General features: G+C 39.3%; 1 protein-coding gene across 1 annotated transcript; it reads right to left on the bottom strand.

Annotated features, from left to right (window-relative positions):
• On the bottom strand, positions 1 to 21,301 carry LOC306850696 (protein NLRC3-like; the record flags this gene model as incomplete). The annotated part of the gene is made up of 7 exons (XM_079386505.1): positions 1 to 545; positions 4,326 to 4,372; positions 10,771 to 10,932; positions 16,849 to 17,022; positions 17,144 to 17,317; positions 18,043 to 19,831; positions 21,046 to 21,301. The coding sequence occupies 7 exons, from the start codon at positions 21,299 to 21,301 to the stop codon at positions 1 to 3; spliced, it is 3,147 nt and encodes a 1,048-aa protein (XP_079242631.1).
• Positions 21,302 to 25,896: the final 4,595 nt, after the last annotated feature.

Raw genomic sequence — 25,896 nt, 5'->3', positions numbered from 1 at the left:
TCAACACAGTTTCACTGATGATCCACAAGGAACAGTAAACCCAGGATAGAGGGTCTGAGTGAATGTGGTCTGGACTGTGTGGATGAGGCTCATTGTGTCAGAGACGCTGTAGAAGGACAGAGTTCCTGCTCTGTGATCCACAAACACTCCTATTCTACTGCTGGTGGACTTTACAGGGAGAGCAGTCTCTATGTTATTGTGCCAGAATGAGTAACTGTAGGGAGAGCAGTGCAAACTCCAAGACTGATCATTATGACCAAACTCACATTCATTACCCTGTCCCTTCCTGCTGATGCTCTTATACGACACTGATATACACACACCATTACTAAACAATTCATCCACTTCATCTCCTTTCCACATATTCTCCCAGTAACAGCGTTCACACACACTTTCTCTACACAGCACCTGATACACATCATCAAATCTGTCTGGATGATCAGGAGACCGCTGTTTCTTCATCACACATGTAACCTCTCTGTTCTCCTCAGACAGTCTGAATTCATTGTTTGCTGTGTCTGGATCCAGTGTGAGAAAACAGGCATCTGAAGAGATGACAAGAAGAGAGACATGTATAACGCAACAGCGATTGTGAGCAGCTTCAAGCATTCACAGCAACTGTAAGTTGGAAATGTGTGGTCTTCTTGAGATTGACGTGACTCTGGAAGAAATCTCCCCTTCATAAACGCCTAAGTTTAGATGGATTGCCTTTTGAATTTTATAGCGGCTATTGGCGATACATCAAAGACATTTAAAGACTGATTTCTGAGTCCATGAAGCAAAGCTGGATTGCTTTAATGGCAAAAGCTTTTATTTAGATTATTTGCACCCTGTTACTCTACTGAATCCTGACTATAAATTGTGAGCCTTGCTTTATATGAGTAGATTGAAGCATGTTCAGATGAAATGATTTATTTTTCCCAATCTGCATTTGAAATGCATGTAAAGGTGTAATTTTATTTTTAGATTTTCTGATCGTGAATGAAAAATGGTGAATTTTATTCCAGTACAGAAGTAATTATTGAAATGAGGTGCTCTACCAACGAAAGAGGAGGTGCTACCAAAAATCAAAAAGCCATCAGGCCTTCAAGAGTGAGTGCTGCACCTTTTTCTACTGACAAGTACAGAAATAATTCACATTTTCTGTCAATCATGAGGTGAGTGACACCTCACCTGATGATTGTGTTGTTAAATGTATTTCACCTAAACTGTTGCTCTTGGTCAGATCATATTGCAGTTACAGAATTTCAAAAAGGAGATCTGAAGCTTTCTGTTGCTAAATTCTGTTGCAATGGCTTTGTTGCAGACATACCAGGCTGGACCTGCTACGAGACCTTGGCAAAGACGAGGGGGTGGACACAATTAAAGAGCTGCGCCGGGCCACAGATTTGTCTCTCCGGGCCACCAAGGAGATGGTCAAAGCCATCGGTTGTCCTATGGCAGCCCTGGTGGCTACTGCAAGGCATCATTGGTTGAACTTGTCAAAGAGAAGAACAAGTTGTTTCTGCTGGCCACTCTGCTTTCACCTTCTGGCCTCTTTGGTGATGGAGTTAACTGTTGTCAAGAGGTTTCAGAGAGCCGAGAAACAAGCAGCAGCACTCCATCGCTACCTCCCTTATCGGGCTCAGGTCTCAGGGGCTGTTGGGCGGGAACAGCCCCAGTTGTCTATAGAGGTGTGAATCTGCACTCATTTCACGATTTGATTCAATTCAATATCATGATGCATCACGATTATATCAAATTTATTTTGTGCATTTTTATTAAATTACAGTTGAAGTCAAAAGTTTACATACACCTTGCAGAATCTGCTAAATGTTAATTAATTCACCAAAATAAGAGGAATCCTACAAAATGCCTGCTATTTTTTATTTAGTACTGACCTGAATAAGATATTTCACATAAAAGATATTTACATATAGTCCACAAGAGAAAATAATAGTTGAATTTATAAAATTACCCCGTTCAAAAGGGGGCCAGGGGGTGAAAACTTTAAATTTAAAAATCAGGGTAAATTTCACTTATTTGGTCTTCTGGGAAACATGCAAGTATCTTCTGTAATTTCTGAAGGGCAATACTAAATGAAATATATGCTAAAATATATATGATATTTAGGCAAAATAAGAAAAAATTTACACATCTTCATTCTGTTCAAAAGTTTACACCCCTGGGTCTTAATGCATCATTTTCCCTTCAGTAGCATCAGTGAGTGTATAAACCTTTTGTAATAACTGCGTATGAGTCCCTCAGTGTGAAAAGATGGATCTCAAAATCATACAGTCATTGTTGGAAATGGTTCAAATACACAAAAATGCTGGAAAACCAAAGAATTTGTGGGACCTGAAGGATTTTTCTGAAGAACAGCAGGCAGTTTAACTGTTCAGGACAAACAAGGGACAACTCATGAACTAAAAAAAAAAAAAATCACAGCTGTGGATCATTCTGGTAGCAACACAGCATTAAGAATTAAGTGTATGTAAACTTTTGAACTATTATTTTCTCTTGTGGACTATATGTATGTGTATTTTATGTGAAATAACTTTTTCAGGTTAGCCCAAACAAAAAAAAAAAAAGCATTTTATATGATCCCTATTGTGGTAAAATAATTAATATTTTGCAGATTCTGTAAACTTTTGACTTTAACTGTTTATAAGCAGGCTACTTTTTACAATAAATTAAGTAAAAACAATTTAAGAATTTAACCAAATAAATATTAGGGATGTTGAAATTAATCATTACAGTAATAGGCCATAATCGATTATAGCCTAATGATGTCATTTGCATACATGCTTGTCACAGGAGTATTAAAAATGCATCCACTTTTTTTAAATCCAAGATCTGGACGCATTTTGGAAAAACCATTTTCCCGCGAATGGCACATGTGTGCACTAGAGACAATAGCGGTTCATTTGTACAGAATATGCGCTGTGAGACTCGTGTGCATGTGTGCTTCCACCCGCCATTGTTTCAGTATTTTCCTTTAGATATGCTTTAATTTATGCTGTTGGGAATGCAGTACGTATTAAACGCAGGAAACTCACGTACTAACAGATTTTCACATGTGCTTTGTGTTTGTCCTGAAGCTCGATCGCAGCTGTGGTTAAATGCACTTGTATCTCCGAATATCTTTATGATACAAAATTGCTGTAAACCTTGTCAGTTATGTTTTCAAAGCAGGACAAAACATCTGAAATAGAAATAGATCTGTGCATCAGTGTGAATGCAGCCTGTTAAAGCTGCCACTGTCCTGCAGAGTTTAGCTCCAACCCTAATCAAACACACCTGCCTGTAACTTCTTATGATCTTGAAGACATGGGCCGTTTCTCAATATGCGTACTTGTCGGTACTTGTGTTCTTGTGGACTTGTGAAACGTCATCAGTCGCTGCCCAAGTACTGTTCCAATTCAAAGTTCACATCTAGCCAAGTCCAGTTCAAATCCCCGGATGTGTTCTTGATCCGCCCCTTTTACCGAGGATGCATCGAGAGGTGACTTGTGCGGACTTGATACGGGCCATAACCCAGAATTCAGTTCGTCCTCTCGTCCTCGAGAGTTCGTTCTTCTGAGTCGAACTTGGCAAGTCCAAACTCGAAAGGACGGAAGTCCAGACTCTGCGAACTTGGTATTGAGAAACGGCCATTGATTAGCTTCTTCAGGTGTGTTTGATTAGGGTCGGAGCTAAACTCTGCAGGACATCGGCCCTCAACGACCGAAGTTACCTATCCCTGGTCTATGATCTCATCAGTAATAATCAAACGGTGAGGAGAAAAGAAAAACCCATAACTATGATTGTCTGTAAACTTTGGGACAAGGCTACTTCAAGCACTCTCAGCACTCTCACGCTCAACTTTTCCTCCGCAGGTATTACTTCGGTAAAACTTGAGGGAGAAAACCACAATATTTATGTTGTTATGTTGTAATTAACCTAACCCAAAAACACATGGGTCCAAATGTGTTCAGTTGTGTATTGTTAAAAATCAGTACTTTAATAGTGTGTGTGTGTGTGTGCATGTTTATGTGGTTTATGAGGACACAAATTTGTATAATGACATGGGTATGACAGAGGTATTACAATATGAAGGTGGTTTATGAGGACACTGCCTATGTCCCCGTAATTCAAAAGGCTTAAAAAACATACTAAATGGTGTTTTTTTGAAAATCTAAAAATGCACAAAGTCTCCTGTGAGGGCTAAGTTTAGGTGTAGGGTTGGTGTAGGGCAATAGCACACACAGTTTGTTCAGTATAAAAACCATTACACCTATGGAGAGTCCCCATAAACCACAAAAACCAACATGTGTGTGTGTGTGTGTGTGTGTGTGTAGACATACATTTGTGTAGTCCTGCTGTAATCCTGAGCTCTCCTCCATGATCCACACTATAAAAAAAAACACCGTCAGTCAGTGAATCAGTAAACACACACACAGTAGTGTGGGAAATTTTATTGTCATTTTGAATTAAAATTTTGGCTTCCAAGGATTATGAAAACAAGATAATCAAGATAAAATAATGTGTTAAAACATACTTTAATCCTCATCTGTCCCTCCCGTACCTGTAACAAAAGTGTGCCTCACGGGTCAAAATCACCTGAAGGCTAAAAATGACACTATTTATTTATTTTTTTGGTCTAGAAAGCTTATATTGATCCATTTTTTTTTTCTAAATATTTATGTGGTTTTTTTTTTTTTTTAGAACTGTCAATCATTAAAAAAAAATAAAAGATTAAAAAATAAACGAATGAATCATACATTTTTCCTGAAATTAATCGCCCACCTAATACATTTTTAAATTGACTTTTTTTGCAATTTCACATTCAATCTTTAAATTCATGTAGAAACAACAAGAATGTATATTTATTATTTGTTTAATGCCACCTTTTTTATGACTGAAGGCAAGTATCACTGATACCACCTGATGTCTATGAATATTTTTTTCCTAATATGTAACCATTGACTATAACGATTCAACATTAACAGTATAATTGAGAGCTATCAATTTAACATTTATTAGACATTAAAAAATAACTTCTAATTTAAGTGAACTTTAAACAATCTTCACATAAACCCATTATAATAAATGTAATATTCCTGTGCCCTTCAGCAAGTAGAAAATATATTTTAATAAAGTTATCAAACACTCAATTCTAAATTAAATAGAGATAAATCTTAAAACTACAGAAGTTACTGATTTCAGGTGTTTTTTGTTCCTTGATCACAGCAGCTGGTCATTAGGATATTTTGGCTGCCGCTGCTGAACTTGACTGATACTGCACGGATCTGATACTGTTTTAAATATGACTCACAAATAATAAATACTTACATGCACAGTTTTAAGGCAGCTTTAATAATTTTTTTTTTGTAACTTCATGACAGTGCCGGCCCATCCCCGCAGCTGCGAGGTTGTCAATTAAATTTCAAGGTGCTTTTGACTTGAAGCTGCGCTCAAGTACCGCAAGAGCTAGGCTTATATACAAATGGACAGCTCTGCATGCTTTCCTATCCTATTGATGTCAAAAACTGATCAATCTGCTGCACCCCTTTAAGTTGAACACACATACAGATGACGCACCAAGCTTAAATAGTGTGTGTGTGTGTGATTGTGAGATGGTACTTAGGTGTGGGCGTGATCAGTGTGAACAGCTGTGAGTGATTAGTGAGTGCAATGGATGGTGGGAAATGGAGTCCAGTGTGCTGTGTAGTGTGAAAGAAAGTCCATGTGGTGAGCGGGTGACCTCTGGTGGTGAGTAAACGGAATTGCATGGCCAGGATTCGTAACAGTAACGTTGCTGTTTGAGCATAAACTATATCTGCAAAGTTATGAAGCTGAAAGTTTAATGCAAACGGAGATATTGTCTTTTAAAATGATGGCAATTTAATGCCTAAAAAATGGCTCATAGGGACTACAACGAGTTATTTCCCGGGTCCGTTACGTCAAGAACCCAGATAAACCCCACCCCCCGGGAACACACAGCAAAGGGCGCGAGGCCATGCTGTGCTGCTTTACTAGGGGTACACGAAAAAATCTATTCAAATATGAATCACGATTCTGTTTTCTAATGATTGTAATGGTTTCACAAGTTTCAAAATCAATGTTCTAAAACAGGGGTTCTTAATTCTGTTTTAAGAACCATTCAGTTCATAATGAAACTTGCAAAAGGTTAAATTCTTGTGCGAGACTTGCTTATGCCGATTTGCCAGAAAACTTTTGTTATGCTCCACCTAATGATCAGTTATGTGACTCTAGAATGTTTACGCTGCACTAAACTTTGACGAACAACACTCCGATCCGCAAACAAACATGTGAAGAAGAGGAGGAGGATGACGGTCCAGCGCATGCAAGGAGAAAGGTTTGTAGTTTTAGTTTCCACATTCTTATTTTTATGAATGTAACAATGTAATTACTTCAAGGATGTTAGAGTGAAGAGGATTTGTTTGTACTATTAGTATTATAATTCTATAAAAGAACGGTCTTTTCAAATAATCTCAGTTAAATAAATACATAAGCAAGTTGCAGTGATTTTTACAATGACAATGTACTGCTATCACATTTATATGCATCAGTATGTCTTAGATCATCTGCTGTAGTTCTGTGCTGCTTTTACAGTTGCTACGAAAGCAGACTTATATATACAGGTGCTCACCACTACCAAAACACATGTAAATTGACTACTACAAAACACAGAATAACAGTTTAGTTGCTACTTCACTTAGCATGTAGAGAAATACAGGAATAACTGAATATTTCTTTTAAATGTGCCACAAATTTCTTTTTACCTATGTTTTGTAGTAACCAAGAGAAGTGTCATCGCAGAAGAAATGGCAGATGTTCCTCAGACACCTGTGAACAGCGAGCAGTGCTTGGAGTCCAAGACAGTGGACATCATCTTTATTATACTTCTCTCTGACTGGACTAGCAAGGAGCAGTTAGAGTCGATGAGAAAGTAAGTTCAAGTAAATGTCTGCACTGACCATGATTATAACATGTAAGATAATGTTTTCTGCAACAATTGGGGGGAATCTTAACTGAAGAGACAAATTGACCAGCAGGAAGCTACTATATGTGTATTTTTCAAGCATTTTATTCTGGCATTCACTGATATTTTTCTGTTAGACCTTTAGTAGTAGATACTTGTGCATTATTTGCTCTTTGCAGGTGCAGAAATTAAGGCTCCCAAGCAAATAACTCACTGGACTTAGATGTGGAAAGACAAGCTGCACAATGAGCAACAACCAAGAACAGTATCCACTGATTACCTTTAAAAATGATTCATTGTAACAGTTAGGTCATAATTATTTACACAAGTACAAAATATTTAATTCCAAAACTTTGCCATTTACCAATGTGTTTTTCAAAACATCTTTTAAATTTGTGATGTTTTAACCTTGACTTATTAAATGTTACAGTTCAAGTGTAATTATAAATGCCTCATTAATTTCAGGAAATGAATGGGTAATTTTACAAAATTGTATCTACACTTATTGTATAACTGCTGTTTTTTTAGTAATTGCATGGTTTTGTAAATAAATTGTTTTGTAAAAAAAAATGTCCTCATGCCAGCTTGGTCAAGCTAGTTCTTTAATAGACTTTAAAATTGCTTTCATAATAATGAGATGTTTATAAATTTGTTAAGGGTTAAAGGGGGTTAAAGTAGCCCCCAAAGTAGCGCAATTCCCAAATTCCAAATATCAAAACTCAAAATATGTTATTTCCATACCTAAAATACATATTTTACAGTCACCGTTATGCAGATGCTCATAAACACAGCTAAAAAACTTCCTACCAGTAGCCATCCTTCACAAAACTTAACATCTACCATAGTTTTATCATAGTTAGAATGCAAAATGTTTTAATACAAGCATTTCAGTCAAATGTAATTTATGCAATATTTCAAACCTGTAACCCACAGGAGAAAATCAACCTGCCGCAACAGTTTAAATTCAGCCCAGTTCCATGCAAAAAAATGCAGATTTGGCAACACTGCATCCAACACCAGCTGCAACCAAAGTGATTTAAATACTCCACATATTGATAGCGGCTCCCTGATGCGCAAAAATTCTATTCAATATTAGAATATTTGTGGGAGCAGATAATGATCAGTCCCAGGCAGGGCTTTAATACAAAAATTTGCACAATGAATGGTGAATGTAAAAAGCTGAATCCCAGACAATTAGTGATTTAGAAATTTTTCTAACACATACAGGTGCATCTCAATAAATTAGAATGTCGTGAAAAAGTTCATTTTTTCTTGTAACTTATTTCACAAATTTTAGATTCATTGCATGTAATGTAAAATAATAATAATTTTTTTTTTTTAATTTTGATGATTAGAGGTTACAGCTCATGAAAGTCAAAAATACGTATCTCAAAATATTAGAATATTTACATTTGAGTTTCAATTAATGACCATCGCTACAGTATAAATTCCGGGTATCTTTTGTTCTTGATAAACCACAATAATGGAGAAGACTGCCGACTTGGCAATGGTCCAGAAGAAAAACATTGACGCCCTCCACAAAGAGGGTAAGTCACAGAGGGTCATTACTGAAAGCTGTGGCTGTTTACAGAGTGCTGTATCAAAGCATATTAAATGCAAAGTTGACTGGAAGGAAGAATTTGGGTAGAAAAAGGTGCACAAGCAACAGGGATGACCGCAAGCTTGAGAATACTGTCAAGCAAAGCTGATTCAAACACTTGGGAGAGCTTCACAAGGAGTGGACTGAAGCTGGAGTCAGTGCATCAAGAGTCTCCACGCTCAGACGTCTTCAGGAAAAGGGCTACCAAGCCACTTCTGAACCAGAGACAACGTCAGAAGCATCTTACCTGGGCTGTGGAGAAAAAGAACTGGACTGTTGCTCAGTGCTCCAAAGTCCTCTTTTCAGATGAAAGTAAATTTTGCTTTTCATTTGGAAATCAAGGTCCCAGAGTCTGGAGGAAGAGTGGAGAGGCACAGAATCCATGTTGCTTGAAGTCCAGTGTGAAGTTTCCACAGTCAGTGATGATTTGGGCTGCCATGTCATCTGCTGGTGTTGGTCCACTGTGTTTTCTGAAGTCCACAGTCAACACAGCCATCTACCAGGAGATTTTAGAGCACTTCATGCTTCCTTCTGCTGACAAGCTTTATGGAGATGCTGATTTCATTTTCCAGCAGGACTAGGCACCTGCCCACACTGCCAAAGGTACCAAAAGCTGGTTCAATGACCATGGTGTTACTGTGCTTGATTGGCCAGCAAACTCGTCTGACCTGAACCCCATAGAGAATCTATGAGGTATTGTCAAGAGGAAGATGAGAGACACCAGACCCAACAATGCAGATGACTTGAAGGCCACTATCAAAGCAACCTGGGCTTCCATACCACCTCAGCAGTGCCACAAACTGATCACCTCCATGCCACGCCGAATTGAGGCAGTAATTAAAGCAAAAGGAGCCTCTACCAAGTATTGAGTACAAATACAGTAAATGAACATACTTTCCAGAAGGCCAACAATTCACTAAAAATGTTTTTTTTTTAATTGGTCTTATGAAGTATTCTAATTTGTTGAGAGAGTGTATTGGTGGGTTTTTGTTAAATGTGAGCCTAAATTATCACAATTAAAAGAACCAAAGACTTGAATTTATTTAATACATGAGTTTCAAAATTTAACGCACACAGACTGAAGTAGTTTGAGTTGAATTACTGAAATAAATTAACTTTTCCACGACATTCTAATTTATTGAGATACACCTGTATTTTTAGGTCCAAAAAGAGGACATGTTTGGGGAAAAGAGGACGTATGGTCACCCTACGCAACGGTTGATTCGGCCCAGAATCTGAAAGTGACTACACAAGCATCCAGGACGGATGCGGCAGATGGATCAGGGCCAATGGACAAGTCTCTGGCAGGTGAAAATTTAACTGAAACTTGCCCGAGTGTATGGAGATGGATTGTATGTGATGTAGATGTAAATAGCCTATCATCAAATGTCAAATTGGTAAGTTTTCACAGGACTTTAGTGGAGTCAGCAGTTTGCTTGACACTAAATAAGGATCTAATCCTAAAGTATCTTTTTTTTTTTTTTTAAATACCATTGTTTTCCATTGTTGGTGAAGTGTTATTTTGGTTACCGATCACCAAAACTAGGCTATGTAAGGTACTAAAGGTTTAAAAGATGAAGTTGGTGACACTGATTCGTCTTCTCCTTGGTAGTGATGCTCCTGTATGTATGTTTCATACGGATTACATAATCTGAGAATATTTGTCCTCCATTTGAATTGGTTCATTTGAAAGTAGACATTTTATTCCCTATAAATATATTTATTTATATTGAAATTGGTTTAATGCAGCATTTCTCAACTGGTGGGTCTTGAGACTGTTTTGAGTGGGTTGTGGAGTGTATAGTCAAAGAAACAATATCAACAACAAAAAATTCTAAATATTTTCCTAATGCAAGAATAATAATAAAAAAGACGTGCATAAAAGCCATTGACACTTCTGTCAGATGCAGTTATGTAAAGAGTGCCTGAGAAAAACAAGCTGTCCCAATCTGCAGTCAGATGAGATGTTGTCAGGCTTAATGTCAGTGCCATTATTCTATTGTTATTTTCATTAATTATTATGAAATAAAAAGTGTTAATATAACACTGATCATTTTACCATGTTCCTTTACAGCTATGCACTTTTCTAATTGATTACTATTATACACTGCATAAATGTTTATTAGTTTTCAGTTAGTGTGGATATTAGAGATACTTGGGATTTAAATAAATAAAAATAAAACCTAAAAGCTGCTTTACATACTTGAGTTTTTCCAATATGTAGTTTGGATTGTTGAGCAGCTTCACTCCTGAATCTCCTGGGTGATTGTAGCTCAGATCCAGCTCTCTCAGGTGTGAGGGGTTTGAACTCAGCGCTGAAGACAAATAACCACAGCCTTCCTCTGTCACCATACAGCCTGACAACCTACAAACACACAGAGACAGTCCACATGAGTTTGGTAGTCAGATGTCACTAACACACAGTCAGCCAGGGTGGTAGCTTTTCTTTTCTGTAGTTTGAGTCACGAATAAAACAAAAGTAAGGTCAGCAGAAACATTTATACCTCAGTAAAGAAGTGAAGTAATTAAGAACAAGAACAAACCATTTCTACATTGCCACTGGACACCAAAGTTTTGAAAGCTGAAGTGCCATTTTTTAATTTATCACACTGTGTAATTTCATAAAAGGTAATCTCGCGTAGCCAGACCTTCAGACTGACGGCTGAAGGTCTGGGAACTTTGGCCGCTTCGAATGACCAAGACCCGCCCAAGAGGCCATATGACTGACAGGTAAAACAACCAATCACATTTAGTTTTGTTCCGCATCATGTTTAGGGGCGTGGAAATGTCCCCACAATAAAAGACCGGTGTGTAAAACTGACATATTTAAAAAATTATATGCTGCAAATTTAAAAATGTACTCATATTTTTAACATCCAGACAAGCGCTCGTCATCAGTTGTAAACACAACGCCTTTCTTCTTTCGTGAGGGGGTTTGGCATCACAGCATCTTTGTTTCCAGGCGGAACGTTAATGAACGCGATGCACACGTCTCCTGGAAATCCTGTATAATCTAACCAATTTGATGGCGACTTCAAAGCTCCTGAAGTGTTTCCAGATAAGTGTGCCACATGCATCAGATGTTTAGCCAACGTTCCATTGGTGTGACATCTGAAGCTGAGACTAGTCTGCTTTTTGCGGATGATGTTGTCTGATGGCTTCATGGGGCAGTCGTGGCCTAATGGATAGAGAGTTGGACTTGTAACCTGAAGGTCATGGGTTCAAGTCTCAGATCCAGCAGGGATTGTAGGTGGGGGGAGTGAATAATCAACACTCTCTCAACCCTCAATACCACAACTGAGGTGAGACCCTTGAGCAAGGCACCGAACCCCCAACTGCTCCCCGGGCGCCACAGCAATGGCTGCCCACTGCTCCGGGTGTGTGTTCACTACTGAGTGTACACTTGGATGGGTTAAATGCAGAGCATAAATTCAGAGTATGGGTCACCATACTTGGCCACACACCACTTTCCCTTTTTTTCATCAGACTGTCAGCTTCAGCATTTACTTCACAGTGGTTTTGGCCGAGTGTGAAGCGGCAGGACTAACGGTCAGCACCTCCAAATCCTATGCTATGGTTCTCAGATGGAAAAAGGGTGAATTGCCTGCTTCCAATAGGGAAGTAGAAGAGTTCTAGTGCTTCTTGTTTACGGGTAAGGGTTGGTAGGAGCATGAGATTGACAGGTGGATCGGCGCAACGGCAGCAGTAATGTGGACATTGTACCAGGCCATCGTGGTGAAGAGAGAGCTAAAAAAAGTATACATTGTCATGATCTCTGGGTTTTTACGGCAGGATGTCTGGGCGGACCCTGAGAGAGTTTTGAAGCTCGGACATCCAGGAGAGACTCAGAGTCGAGCTGCTGATCCTCCATGTTGAAAGGAGCCAGTTGAGTTGGTTCAGGTTGCATTTTTTTCCTGATTATGGCAAAAATAACTTGAAATACTCAATTTTCAGAATCAGAAATAAGTGTGCTTACACAAGGAATTGTTCATTGTGACAGAAGCACAGACAGGATGACAAGTGAAAAAACACTCATAACATTTTTTTTTTTATAAAATTTGTTTGATAAACATATGAATATGAATGCATACAGTCTGCATGTCAGGGGTCCGGGCTCTGTGTTTCTTCCTCTCGCCACCAGAGGTCGCCATCGCCCATCCTCCTGGACACCTTACCTTAACTCCACACACCTGTGCACCTACTCACACACACAGCTGCTGCCCATCCTGATGGCTATTTATACTCCTTCCCCACGCCTCTCTGGGTTGATTATTAGTTGTTGTTGATATGTGGACTGATGCAAGCACTAGGTTGCTGTAATTGAGTCATATCCCTGTTTTTGTTTGAGTCAGTTAGTTTGAGCTAGTTCATCCGGGCTACTTTCTGTTTCTGGAAGAAGATCTGCTGAGAGAAATAACCTAGAATTTCAAAATGTGTTTTTTTTCTCCTTCAGAGCACAATATACACTATGAAAATGCCAGGTCCAAAAGCTTGGACGTGGAGGATGCCTCCAGGACGCCTTCCCGGGAGAGACTATGGCCTCTGCTTAGACTGCTGCCCCCGCGACCCGGCCCCGGATAAGCGGAAGAAGATGGATGGATGAATAAATGTTTTTTTTTGAGCAGCAAATCGGAATATTAGAATGATTTCTGAAGGATTGTGTGATTGGAGTAATGATGCTAAAAAGTCAGCTTTGATTGTTCCTAATGCAATGTTCTGCACTCGCAAGTGAATCTCAAGTTATTTTGTGTGATAGCTAAATATATTTAAAATAAACTACAAACAAAAAGTATATACATTTATATTGTCCTCGTATTCTTTCTTGTAACTCTTCCCTCTCAGTCACGTACCTGACTGAATAGCTCATTATGAGGGCCTTTGTCTACTCAGGTGTGAATGTGAAGGTTGACATCTCGCATAGACCCTTTTTTACTCAAAAAGTGACTTAGAAAATGTAAATCAATATATTGTTTTCTGTGAGCAAGAAAACAAGATGATTTTCACAATAATTTGAAGCAAAAACTCTAGACTACAAGATCCAGCTCTTATCCAAAAAAAGCACAAATGTCAGGGCATGTTAAAACTTCTCCAGGCCCCCAAAACACCCTCAGGGCCCAGAGGGTTAAGGTGTCTATGAAGCTTTAGGAGGACATAGATTCTGTAGATTCTCATAGATCGCTAGGTGTACTGCTCTGGTACATAAACAAGTGAACCTGACTGCCCACCTCTTACTTTCTACACTGGCTCACCGATTGCATCATGACAGAACATTCCAGGGGCCAAAAACATCAAGTCCTACATAAGTGAACAGGTGCCATGACTAGTCTGTCTGTGAAGAGATCTGACATTTTCTGTTCTTGCAGCTGTCCTCTGAGTTTTTTACAGATGACACATTCAGAATTCAAATTCAATCACTGTACATGTTGCAAAAGATACAAAATGACCCCAAGTAACACACAACACTTGCAAACATTTGAACATGAAGTGCATATCTGTTCATAAAACACCACAGATTACAGTGTGCAGACTATCTACAATTATTCTCCTGTTCTACTACTCTGTATTTATAATACATAACCAGACACGGTTCAGAACTGTAAGTTGAAGTTTTGTGTTCTTGTAGTTTTATTTCACGCTGTCACTGTTTGAACTAATTGAAAGTAATGCATAGCATTAATATGAAAATGGTGCTGGTCCATTTAAGAACGAGAGATCTGTCAAGAGTGCTATACTGCTTAATGACACAAGAAGACTAACTAAGGTTACCCCGAAGGGGACATGAACTTAGTAAGTTTCCCGTTGTTTATCATGGCCATAGACTGAACTTTTGATCACCGCTTGTATGTTTAGATAGCACGACTAGTGTACCGTGTAGCTTACATTTAGCGAGTGCAGTGTGCCTTGCATATGACTACTGTCATTGGACTCCTCTTCGATCCTTCATCTCTGGATGTTAAATAGTCCATTATAATATCATTTAGGACACTGACATCACCAGGATAAAGCAGATCGAAGCAAACAAGATCATTTAAATGAGTAAATCATTTGGGAAAACGATGGGAAAAAAGGTTGTGCGCCCGGTGCTGGTCTAAAAGAGTTGTCCCTATTCTATTAAAGAGGTCATATGATGTGATTTCAAGTTTTCCTTCCTCTTTGGAGTGTTACAAGCTGATTGTGCATAGATAACATCCCTGAAGTTGCAAAGACTAAAGTCTCAAACCCAAAGAGATATTCTTTATCAAAGTTAAGACTCTGCCACGCCCCCCTAAAACGGCTCGTTCAAACACGCCCCCAAATCTTGAGTTCAAGATGTGGAAATATTTGCATTATGCAGCCCAAATGTAGGTGCAGCCCAAACGTTATGCAACCCAAAAGAAGGTGTTTCTAGGTGAAAGCAAAAGCACTTTACTTGGCCTTCCAAAAGTAGACGCATTTAGGAATCATTAAGATTACTTGCAACAGAAAAGCAACGTATTTTATGGACGACCGTTTCGTGAACCTAGGAGAGGAGGTAATTCTGACTTTGAATCTGGCGCTTCTGAATCAGCGACTGTATGCTTTATTAGTTTAAGTATTTGCTATTGACTGTTTAAACGTGTGTGTGTGTGTGAGAGAGAGAGAGAGAGAGTCACAGTGCAGTGTCATTTGTGTGTGTGTGTCTGTCATGCGACTCTGTTCCCCTCTCGGGCTTGAACTGATGGTAAATCTAATGACATTGTTTACTGTCTCTCTTTACTATAATTTTGAAAGCTGAAGCTGAAGATTATGGAAAGGGGCATTACATTTCCAGCGCGGCTTGTGGTGTTCGGCCAATCACAATGCACTGTGCCAGTTGGCCAATCAGAGCAGACTGCGCTTGTCAGAAGGAGGGACTTTGAGAGAAGCGGGGCATAGAGGACCTACAATAATGTACAGTATTTGAAAAATGTGTTTTTTGAACATTAAATCATGTCAACATATTGTTACACCAAATACACAAAATATCTTTAAAAAAAGCATCATATGACCCCTTTAATGGGTAATGGGTGTGTTTTGGGCATAATGTACAATAAACCAATCAGAGTCTCATTTCCCATTCCCTTTAAGAGCCTGTAGCGCTGGTGCCATGGCGATATTTGCCATTTACACAGCAGAATTTGCAGGCACAAAGATTGAACGTGTCTCCAGAGAGAAAACGGAGCTGCTCGTGCACAAGCTAATAGGTAGCCTTATTCTGATACACGCAATGACTATCCATCATGACATGTAGGTATTTTTATATTAATGTAGCCTACACAATAATAATCTTTTACATTGTGATCTTTTAATTTTTCATATTTGGCATGTATGCGTGCTGCTGCGCATCCCTGTGTATGTAATAAGCAGAGTGTACCCATGTTGTGCACCCGCCTATAGGTGCATATTACTAACACACTCTTTAAATGATAAAAAACTACTGCCCCATTGACTTTAGACCAATCTATTTCAGTTGCCTCAAAGTAGCAACGCACCAAAAATGTGCCTGAACACACCTCATTTTCAGACCAACATGCCCATGAGCGCACAAATGCATTTGTGCCCATTTGAAGTGAAAATGATAACTGCGTCGGGCTGAAACTAGCAAAAAAAACGCTTGCTTTGTGCCTGGCACCGCATTGCGCCGGGTGTATGATAGGGGCCTGTGTGTCAGACTATATATTTATATAATTACATCACAGCCTTCACGTTGTGATAACCACTCTAAGTCATATTGTGTAAATCTGAAAAATAAATTCCAACAGCAATAAAAGAACTAGAAGTGCCATAGCAGCTGTGTGTGGGACACCTTTAGCATCTCAAACAAGCTCTAAAATTAACACCATGTGTTGAAAATGTGAGAGAAAAATTTATGAGCTCTAACCAGGGCTGGATTTACCTCATAATGCGACATAGACTAAATACATTTTACAATTTTACATTTTGTCCAAATTGAAGAGCTATGCTCAGACTATTTAAAACAGTATTGCCTGTGATTCGATGACAAATGTCAGCGCTCCTCAAGTACATAAAACTTTAGATTTTACATATAGAGAGTTTCTTGAGTAACAGTTCAGTATTTACCCCTTGCAAACAAGTATAGATGGTCCAAACTGTGTGTGGCACTTCTTCACAATAGAGGCGGGTGGAGTTATGAGCTTTGACTGATAGTTTGAGGATCCAATAAAGATACAAGGTTTAGTCAAAGCTCTTTTTAATATGTTTAATGTTGTTTTTCATTTATTGTGGTAGCATTTTGTTAATTATTTTATGGAAAACCATTTACCTCAGTATCTCCAGCTGACAGTTTGGACTCTTCAGTCCATCAGAAAGAAACTTCACTCCTGAATCCTGCAGATCATTGTTACTCAGGTCCAGCTCTCTCAGGTTGGAGTTTGTGGATTGTAAAACTGAGGACAAATTCTCACAAGACTGAGCAGTGAGATTACACATGGCAAATCTAAACAAGAAAAACACAAAATTGCATACAGAATAAATCTCAACACTGTAATTTTTTGTAATTAACCTAATAGAGAGAAAAAAACCAATAACAAAACAATGACAGTACTTGAAACTCAAACCTCAGTATCTCCAGCTGACATTTTGGACTCTTCAGTCCATCAGAAAGCAGCTTCACTCCTGAATCCTGCAGATCATTGTTACTCAGGTCCAGCTCTCTCAGGTTGGAGTTTGTGGATTGTAAAACTGAGGACAAATTCTCACAAGACTGAGCAGTGAGATTACAGCTATGGAGCCTGTGTGGAGAACAAAACAAATAGCAATATATTTGTGCTTGTCTGGTAAGGTATATAATCTGATGACTATGAAATACCTTTGAATGTAGTGATATAGTTAAAGCTGATATAAAACCATCAAATGTTGATTACTAAATTTAAGAAATAATCCAAATAAATGTAAAAGCATTCCTTTAGTTTATATTTTAAATATATATTATACATACACATATTTATCTGCACAGTTTTGTTTTATTTAACTGGTTTGCACTCTATCTGCCATGTTTATCTATCTCTTACTTTATTTGTATATCTATATAGTTTGTATGTACATATATTTATCTGTATTTTTACGTCTACTGTCAGTGTTTAATGTTAACTGTATGCACTAAGTGTCTGAGGGTAACGCAATTTCAATTCTCTGTATGTATGTGCTGTACATGTGGGAGAATTGACAATAAAGCTGACTTTGACTTGACTTTGATATTTCTTAAATTAAACTTTTCATGTAACATCAAACCAATACTTTCAGTTTCTTTAATTTATCTTACAGTCAAGAATAGTAAAATGGTTCAAACTTGCCTAATAGTGTAGAAACATTGGCATTAACTGTCATCATGCAGTATGATATGTTAACATTTATAAATTTTTCTGAAAAGTCCTGACAAACAAGTTACCCATGTAAAGTTAAGGACCAATTAAAATGACTAATAGCAAGTATAAATGAATTTAGCTAAGACTCTTACAGTGCTCTTTTGGTGCTTTTGATTACTGACATCAGTCTCAACAGCGCTTCATCAGATCTGCTGTATTTCTGCATTTCAAACTTCTCTTGAGTCTCTTCTGACATCTGGAGCAGAAACAGCAGACCTGACCACTGAGCAGAGGAGAGATTCTGTGCTGAAAGATTTCCTGAGCTCAAATCCCTCTGGAGTTCCTCCTCAAAATCATCTTTCAGTTCAGCCAGACAGTAGAAGAGATTAATGGTCCTCTCTACTGATGTCTGCTTTTCTATTGTCTTTTTGATATAGTCAGCAGTGTCTTTGATGTCCTCTGTTTTGAGCTCTAGTCCTGGAAGTAGTTCCTTCAGGTCACTCTGATTGGACTCCAGTGAGAGACCCAGCAGGAATCGGAGGAAAAGGTCCAGGTGTCCGTTCTTACTTTCTAAGGCCTTGTTGACTACAGCTTTATGAAGCTGAAACAATGGCTTTTTAAACAGTTTCAATGTTATTTTGTCTCCCCAGGATTGAATAAATGGGTTTGTATTCCCATCTTTGCTAATCAAATACACATAGAGGGCAGCTAGGAACTCTTGGACACTGAGATGTACAAAGCTGTAAATCATTCTCTCTGAAAAAACTTTTTCAATCTGAAAGATCTGAGTGCATAAACCAGAGAACACAAACCCTTCCCTGACATCTAGCTCACACTCCTCAAGATCTTCTTTGTAGAAAATCAGATTACCTTTCTCCAGCTGTTGAAAAGCCAGTTTCCCAAGTTTTAAAAGAATCTGATCAAAAGACCTGGCACTGGCATTAAGTTTAGGATCACCACTGTATTTTCTTTTCATCTGTTGATGCTGAATAAGTAAGAACTTTATGTACATCCCTGTGAGAGTTGTGGGAGTTTTGTCATTGCTTTCTTGAACCAGAAGAACAGTGAGAGAGATCCAGCAGAAGACAGGGATGTGGCACATGATGTACAGGCTCCTCGATTTCTTGATGTGACGGATGATGTTTCCAGCAACCTCAGGACTGCTGTTTTTGATGAAGTATTGCTCTTTTTGCTCATCGTTGAATCCACGCACCTCAGTCACCTGATCAATGTAGTCACGGGGTATCAGACTGGCTGCTGCTGGTCTGGATGTGATCCAGATGAGAGCAGAGGGGACCAGATTTGTCTCGATCAGGTTTGTTATTATATTACTCAGCGTTGTTTTTTCATGCATGTCTGTAAATCTGTCATTCTCTTGAAAGTTCAAAGGGAAGCGACATTCATCCAGCCCGTCAAAGATGAACATAACCTTACCCTCACCTTCAGGAAGAGAGAGCAGTTCTTCAGGACTGAAGAAGTATTTGTTAAGCAGTCCCATAAGACTGTACTCTTCTTTAATCAAATTCAGTAAACGGAATGGAAGTGGAAATATAAAGACTATGTCCTGATTTTCTTTTCCTTCAGCCCAGTCAAAGATTACTTTGTTGACAGAGACAGTTTTTCCCACTCCTGCGATCCCCATTGTCAGCACTTTTTCGTTTCGAACTTTAAACATATCATTAAACTTGATTGGCGTATCCTTGGCAGCCAATCGGTTGCGATTTGATTCAATCTGTATCACTTCGTGGTCGTTCAGTCTACCTCCAGTCTCATTTTTCGCCACATATAAATCAGTGTAAATATCATTCACGTTTTTAAGATGACCTGTCATAGAATTACCCATCAATATCCAGTTATAGTCCCGACTTAATTTCTTCTTCAGTCTGCAACTGGTTTTTGTGTAATCATGACGAGCAGCTTGACTTTTACCTGCAGTTGAGCCTTTCAGAAACATGGAAAAATACAGCAACAATTAAGTGATTGAATTGTTCATAAATTCATAATAAATCCTATATGTTAATTTGGTAACAATTAATAGGGAACGCATATTCACTATTAAGAGTTTTCCCTCAATAAACTCCTAATTTTCTGCATATTAATAGTTAGTATGGTAGTTGTTAAGTTTAGGTATGGGGTAGGATTATGGGATTTATTATTATATTAAATTTGATGCATGTAAGCAAACAAACAGTGCAAATGTAGGGCCTATTTATCCATTTTCCACCTTTATATTTCATTCAATAGTTTTAATCCGTTATGTCGTGCCTGCTTCAAGATCTCTCACTGTTTACAGCCACTGGAAGCTGCAACTGATGCAGGTGATTTTTAATATTAACTCACCTTGTCTGTGGCATGTTACGTGACGGCTGCACATACATCTGATTGGTGAAGTGTCATCTGGAGCAGGCAGAGTAGTGGCATTTTCTGTTTTGTCACATGCATTAAATCAGAGTGTAAACAGACCGAGAGATCAGGTGCTCCATTATAAGATAGGAATAAGACATAGGCTGCAAGTAAATACATGTTTGTTTGCCTACGTGCATCAGTCAGAGTGCAAACAGTCAGAGATGTTGAGACAGGTGAAAAGCATTTGGCTAACAGTGAATATTGACCTATTGTGTGCAACATTGTGGCTCCCACTGTTAGCAGGGGATAATTGCTGCATTTGGGGTAAAAAGACATAACTATTTATTGTTCCAAGAAGATTGCATTGTCTGTTCGTTAGCACAGGCACAAACTGATTGGCAGCTGCCTTTAGCAGAGCCTTTACCGAATACCTCCATTGATCAAAGCATTCGGCACGGTCGTCTGTGTGACGTCACCTCCCAATACAAACATGCCCTATAGTATTGTCCCAAATACGCAAACGGTAATGCAAGATTTGCAATTGCATTTGGATTATGTCACAATTTATGCATCCACATATGGAAAATGCAATTGAAAATACAATTTGCAATTCCTTTTGAAAATTGTCCTGAAAATTCTTCCATAAGTGTGTGTGTGTGTGTGTGCGCGTGAGAGAGAGAGAGAGAGAGATAAGGGTGATCAATAACTGGGAAGCATAAATCACACAAACACATCAGCAGAGCAAAGAGGAACGTTTGTTAAACCATCACACTGGTAAACTGTTACAGTCAAAGTGAATTAAATGTTACCTTGCTTGTGTTTGTTTTCCAGCTGCTCAGCCAGATTATTCTGTTGCATCTTCCTCAAGATGCTGACTGTGATCTTCACAGCTTCATCTGGTCCAAAACATGCCACCATCTTATCCACTGTTTTTAACCTATCTGCATTCTCCATTTCAGACTTTGATACACATTCATGATCCTTTAAGTACCACTGAAACTCCTTCAGATCAGCTTCCTCCAGTTCTTTCAGCGAGTTCAACAGACGCTCTTTAACAGACGCCATCGTCCTTCACCAATTCACAGCTGCAGGGCAAGAAGCAAAAGATCGGAAGTAGTTTCACGCTTAATATGCAAACTAAAGCACTCAAAGGTTATTTCTGTTATGAAATGAAGCTGCGATCATATCAGGTCTCTCAGATTCAACTAATTTCTTAAGGAAAAAATGAAAATCAAACCATTTCTTATTTCTCTTTGTCACGGAATCACCTGCCACACAAAAGAAAGCTAGTTGGACAAAAGGCCACGAACCAGATTCATGACAAGATTAGATTACAGTATTATTAATACTGCTACTGCTAATAGTTGCTAGCAGTTTAATGCTGAACTAAGTAAACAAAGACAAAACTACAGTAGCCTATTTACAGATGAAACTGACCTGAACTTGAAGTCCTAAACAGATCAGTTTTGCCTCTCTGATCAACCCGGGCAATTCCACTACATTCTTGCATTGATTACTCTGATAAACGTTTTTCCACCAGGGTCTCCCTGCTCAGCTGAATGAAAGTGTACATATTTATCTGCTTTATGTATTATTAATTTAGTTTTTGTTGTTTTTCTGATGTCAAATTTAAGTCATTTTGTAATTAGTTGTAAAACGTAATTTTAGTATAGAACAATTTATTTTCATTTACAAATATTAGAGGCAAAAGAAATAAAAAATGTATAGAAGAATTTCTGTCATTTACATATTATAACTTGCTTTGCAAAAATAAACCATTTCCAGCTACTTCATGTATTTTATTTACAAATTTCAACTTTTAATACAAAAATAAAACAATGCACAGAAAAGACTTTGTTTCATTTACAAATAACTTAAATTACAAAAGTAATGTACAGAACAACTTCATTCATTTCATTTTTAAGTTTCCCAGCAGCCCCATTTTCTCCAGAACTGTCCTAAAAGAAGAGAAAAAGGAAAGACCTGTAAAAAATTATTAAGAAAGGGCTGCAATCTTAAGGTTAGAAAATAATACAAATACAAGTGAAAGACTTATCTACTTATTAAGGAGCCTTATCTACTTTTATTGTTGTGGCCTTTATATAGGGTATATTTATTTTGTTTTTGGAAGAGGTCCAGGCAAGAGTTTTTGTCCCCAGTAAAGGAATGATCATATTCAGCCCTTAATTTAATAAATACAAGAACTTTTGCCTCAGGCTACCTAACAAATGAATCTGTGCAGTGGTATTGTTAGTTTAAGTTCACATTTTTTAAGACCCCTGATTTTTAACATTTGTTTCACTAGCTTTTTGAGTAAATTAAAACACAGTACTTACATTCATAAGTGTATTTGTGGCCCGCCACAGAACCATCACATGCTATTTTGTTTGAATAAAGTCCCGTCGTCACCGACGTGCTATGAATTCTGGGATAGGGTAGGCTGCGAATGATCCATCTATTGTATCCTTCATTTGCCGGCGAAACGGAGGGCGGCTTATGTGTGCCTGGGTGATGCAATTGGCCTTCGCATACGACCTTCGTGTTGCGGTCCTACTCGCTGGCGTGGCGCAATAAACTGTCTAATGCAGCCTTCGTAGGAATTGGGACAGCCTTCGTCGTGCTGCCGTGACGCAATACGCACTTCGAAGGACGCAGTCTGTGAATTGGGATGCAGTTTATGTGTGCCTGGGCTACCATGCCAACCAGCTTAACACTAGTGGCCTATGGCTATATTCAGGGTATAAAAGGAAAATAAAAGCTGAAACTATTTCACAGAACCTTGCAAACAAGCTATAATGCATCATTTCATTTGATACAGTGCCTCCGGAAACACACACAGCGCTTCACTTTTTCCACATTTTATGTTACAGCCTTATTCCAAAAAATCTTTGTAAATTTGTTAAAAATAAAACATGGGAAAAAAAAATAAAAAAATCACAGCACTGCCATTTTCGGATCTCTCCATGTTTCAAGTCTGGGCTCTAGCTGGGCCACTCAAGGACATTCACAGAGTTGCCCCGTAGCCACTCCTTTGTTATCTTGGCTGTATGCTTAGAGTCGTTGTCCTGTTGGAGGATGGACCTTCGCCCCAGTCTGAGATCTAGAGTGCTCTGGAACAGGTTTTCATCAGGGATGTCTCTATACATTGCTGCATTCATCTTTCCCTCGATCCTGACTCGTCTCCCTCTTCCTGCCACTGAAAAACATCCCCACAGTGTGATACTGCCACCACCATGCTTCACTGTAGGGATGGTATTGGTCAGGTGCCTCTCCAGACATGATGCTTGGAATTGAGGTTCATCAGACCAGAGAATCATGTTTCTCACAGTCTGAGGGTCCTTTAGGTGCTTTGTTGAAAATTCAGAGTAGGTTTTCATGTGTCTTCACTGAGGAGAGGATTGAGTTTGGCCACACTGCCATAAAGCCCGGTTTGATGAAGTGTTACAGTGATGTTTGTCCTTCTGCAAGTTTCTCCATTCACAACATGAGCTGTCGGTCAATATTTGGGAAAAACTTTCAGGGGTGTATTAGCTGAATGTTCTTGAGCTGGAATTGAATTGAATTTTTATTAATAAAACAACCAAATAAATCTAAATGAATAAATATAAATAATACATCAACACACATTTATACAAACCCAAAACAACTTACAAGATAAGTGCAAGTGAAAATATAACTGTTACACGGTCGTGGTTGTAGAATAAGGCTCTTGACAAAAGAGTAAATGAATAGGGATTTTTTTTTTTGGCGGGACCAGCGGAGACATAGGAGACAACGGAGGGCTGGATGGAACCAGCGGAGACGAAGGAAGGCGCTGTCGAGGAGCAGGCTCTGGAGGGTGCTTGCAAGGAGTGGGCTTTGGAGGGTGCTTGCGAGCAGCAGGCGCTTTCGACGAGAGGAGATGGCCAATTTGGGGAACTCATGAACAGCGGGCTGGACGGGACTAGCAGAGGCAAAGGAGACGGAGAGAGGCTGGACGGGACCAGCGGAGACGAGGGAGACTCTGGGATGAGGATTGGCGCAGAGGACTCCAGGGGTAGCGCCATATCCATGAGCGCTGAAGCAGGTGCCGGTGTGCTTGACATCCCCACGAATGGTGGCGGTGGGCATGCAGTGGCCGCGAACGGCCGTGGGCATGAGGGAGCCACGGACGGCGGCATAGGCTGGAGGGTGGCCAACGGACTGGAAGGCAGGCTGGTTCTGGCACCGGAGGTTCCCTTCCCTCCAGCTCAGTCCTGTGGTGTCTGGGAGGCCCACAGGGCGATGGTAAGTTGCCCCGATCCAGAACAGGGAGTTAAGGGTGGCATCATCCAGAGCCGTAAACATGGCGATCCCGCAGAACTCCCACGCATATTAGTTTAGTTTAGTCGTTTTAGTTTTAGTCGTGACGTATTGTCAAGTATGGTGACCCATACTCGAAATTGGTGCTCTGCGTTTAACCCATCCAAGTGCACACACACAGCAGTGAGTAGTGAACAAATGCACACACACACCGTGAACACACAACCGGAGCAGTGGGCAGCCATGCTGTGGCGCCCGGGGAGCAATTGGGGGTTCGGTGCCTTGCTCAAGGGCACCTCAGTCGTGGTATTGAGGGTGGAGAGAGCACTGTACATTCACTCCCCAACTACAATCCCTGCCGGCCGGGGACTCGAACCCGCAACCTTTCGATTACGAGTCCGACTCTCTAACCATTAGGCCACGTCTTCCCCTTCATATTCAGCAAATGGGAGATCTCTGCGGGCCAGGGCGGTGAATAACTCAGCGACATCCATGACATGGAGAGGAGGGGGAAAAAAAGGCAAACAAAAAAACTTGAAAAAATAGAAAACAAACATGGGTAAAAGGAACACCGCTTACTTTCTCTGTTTAGGTCTCGTATTCTGTTACGCGGTCGTGGTTGTAGAACAAGGCTCTTGACAACGCAGAAAACGAATAGGGATTTTTAATAAACATCAACTCACGTAGACCATTAAGGAACAACATTATATATAAGACAAGGACTATAAAGAAACTGAAGGCTTTTAATGACATGGAACAAAGGAGCAAACAAGATAATTAATAAAACTCAGGTGAACAGACTGAACTAATGACACGAAACAGACCAAATAAGGGTAAACAGGAAACTAAACAGACACATACATGCAACAATAACACACAAGACCATTTTCGTAATCAATATTAAGAAAGCTTACTATAACTAGAACTTTCAAGACCCAACTCATATTCTTCTGAATCAAAGGCAAACTGAAATTTTATAATGTTATTCATTCTGCCAATACAGTCTGAATCAAAAAGGATGGCACACTGCATTACATCAAACATCACTGATCCTTTGTCACGGTGCACACAGCAGGGAGGAACGAGGAACACGCAGACGAGGATGTAACTCAAAATAACAGTCTTTACTGAAGACATCAAGTCAGGGCAAGACAAGACAGACACAGCGGGGAGTAACGAGTAGACCAGACGGAATCAAACTGAATAGACAGGACTATAAATACACAGGATAATCATAGATAACGAGACAAACACAGCTGGACAAGGATTAACTAATGATCACATGAAACAAACCAAATATGGACACAAGGGGCGTTTCTGTGGCGTGAGTGTCGGTTAGACATGTCAGCCGTCTTTCTGGTTTAAAAGACATAAATCAC

The sequence above is a fragment of the Barbus barbus genome, assembly GCF_936440315.1.
Source record: "Barbus barbus genome assembly, chromosome: 3".
Lineage (NCBI taxonomy): Eukaryota > Metazoa > Chordata > Actinopteri > Cypriniformes > Cyprinidae > Barbus > Barbus barbus.
The sequence above is the reverse complement of the archived record's forward strand: the minus strand, read 5'-3'. Positions and strand labels throughout refer to the sequence as shown.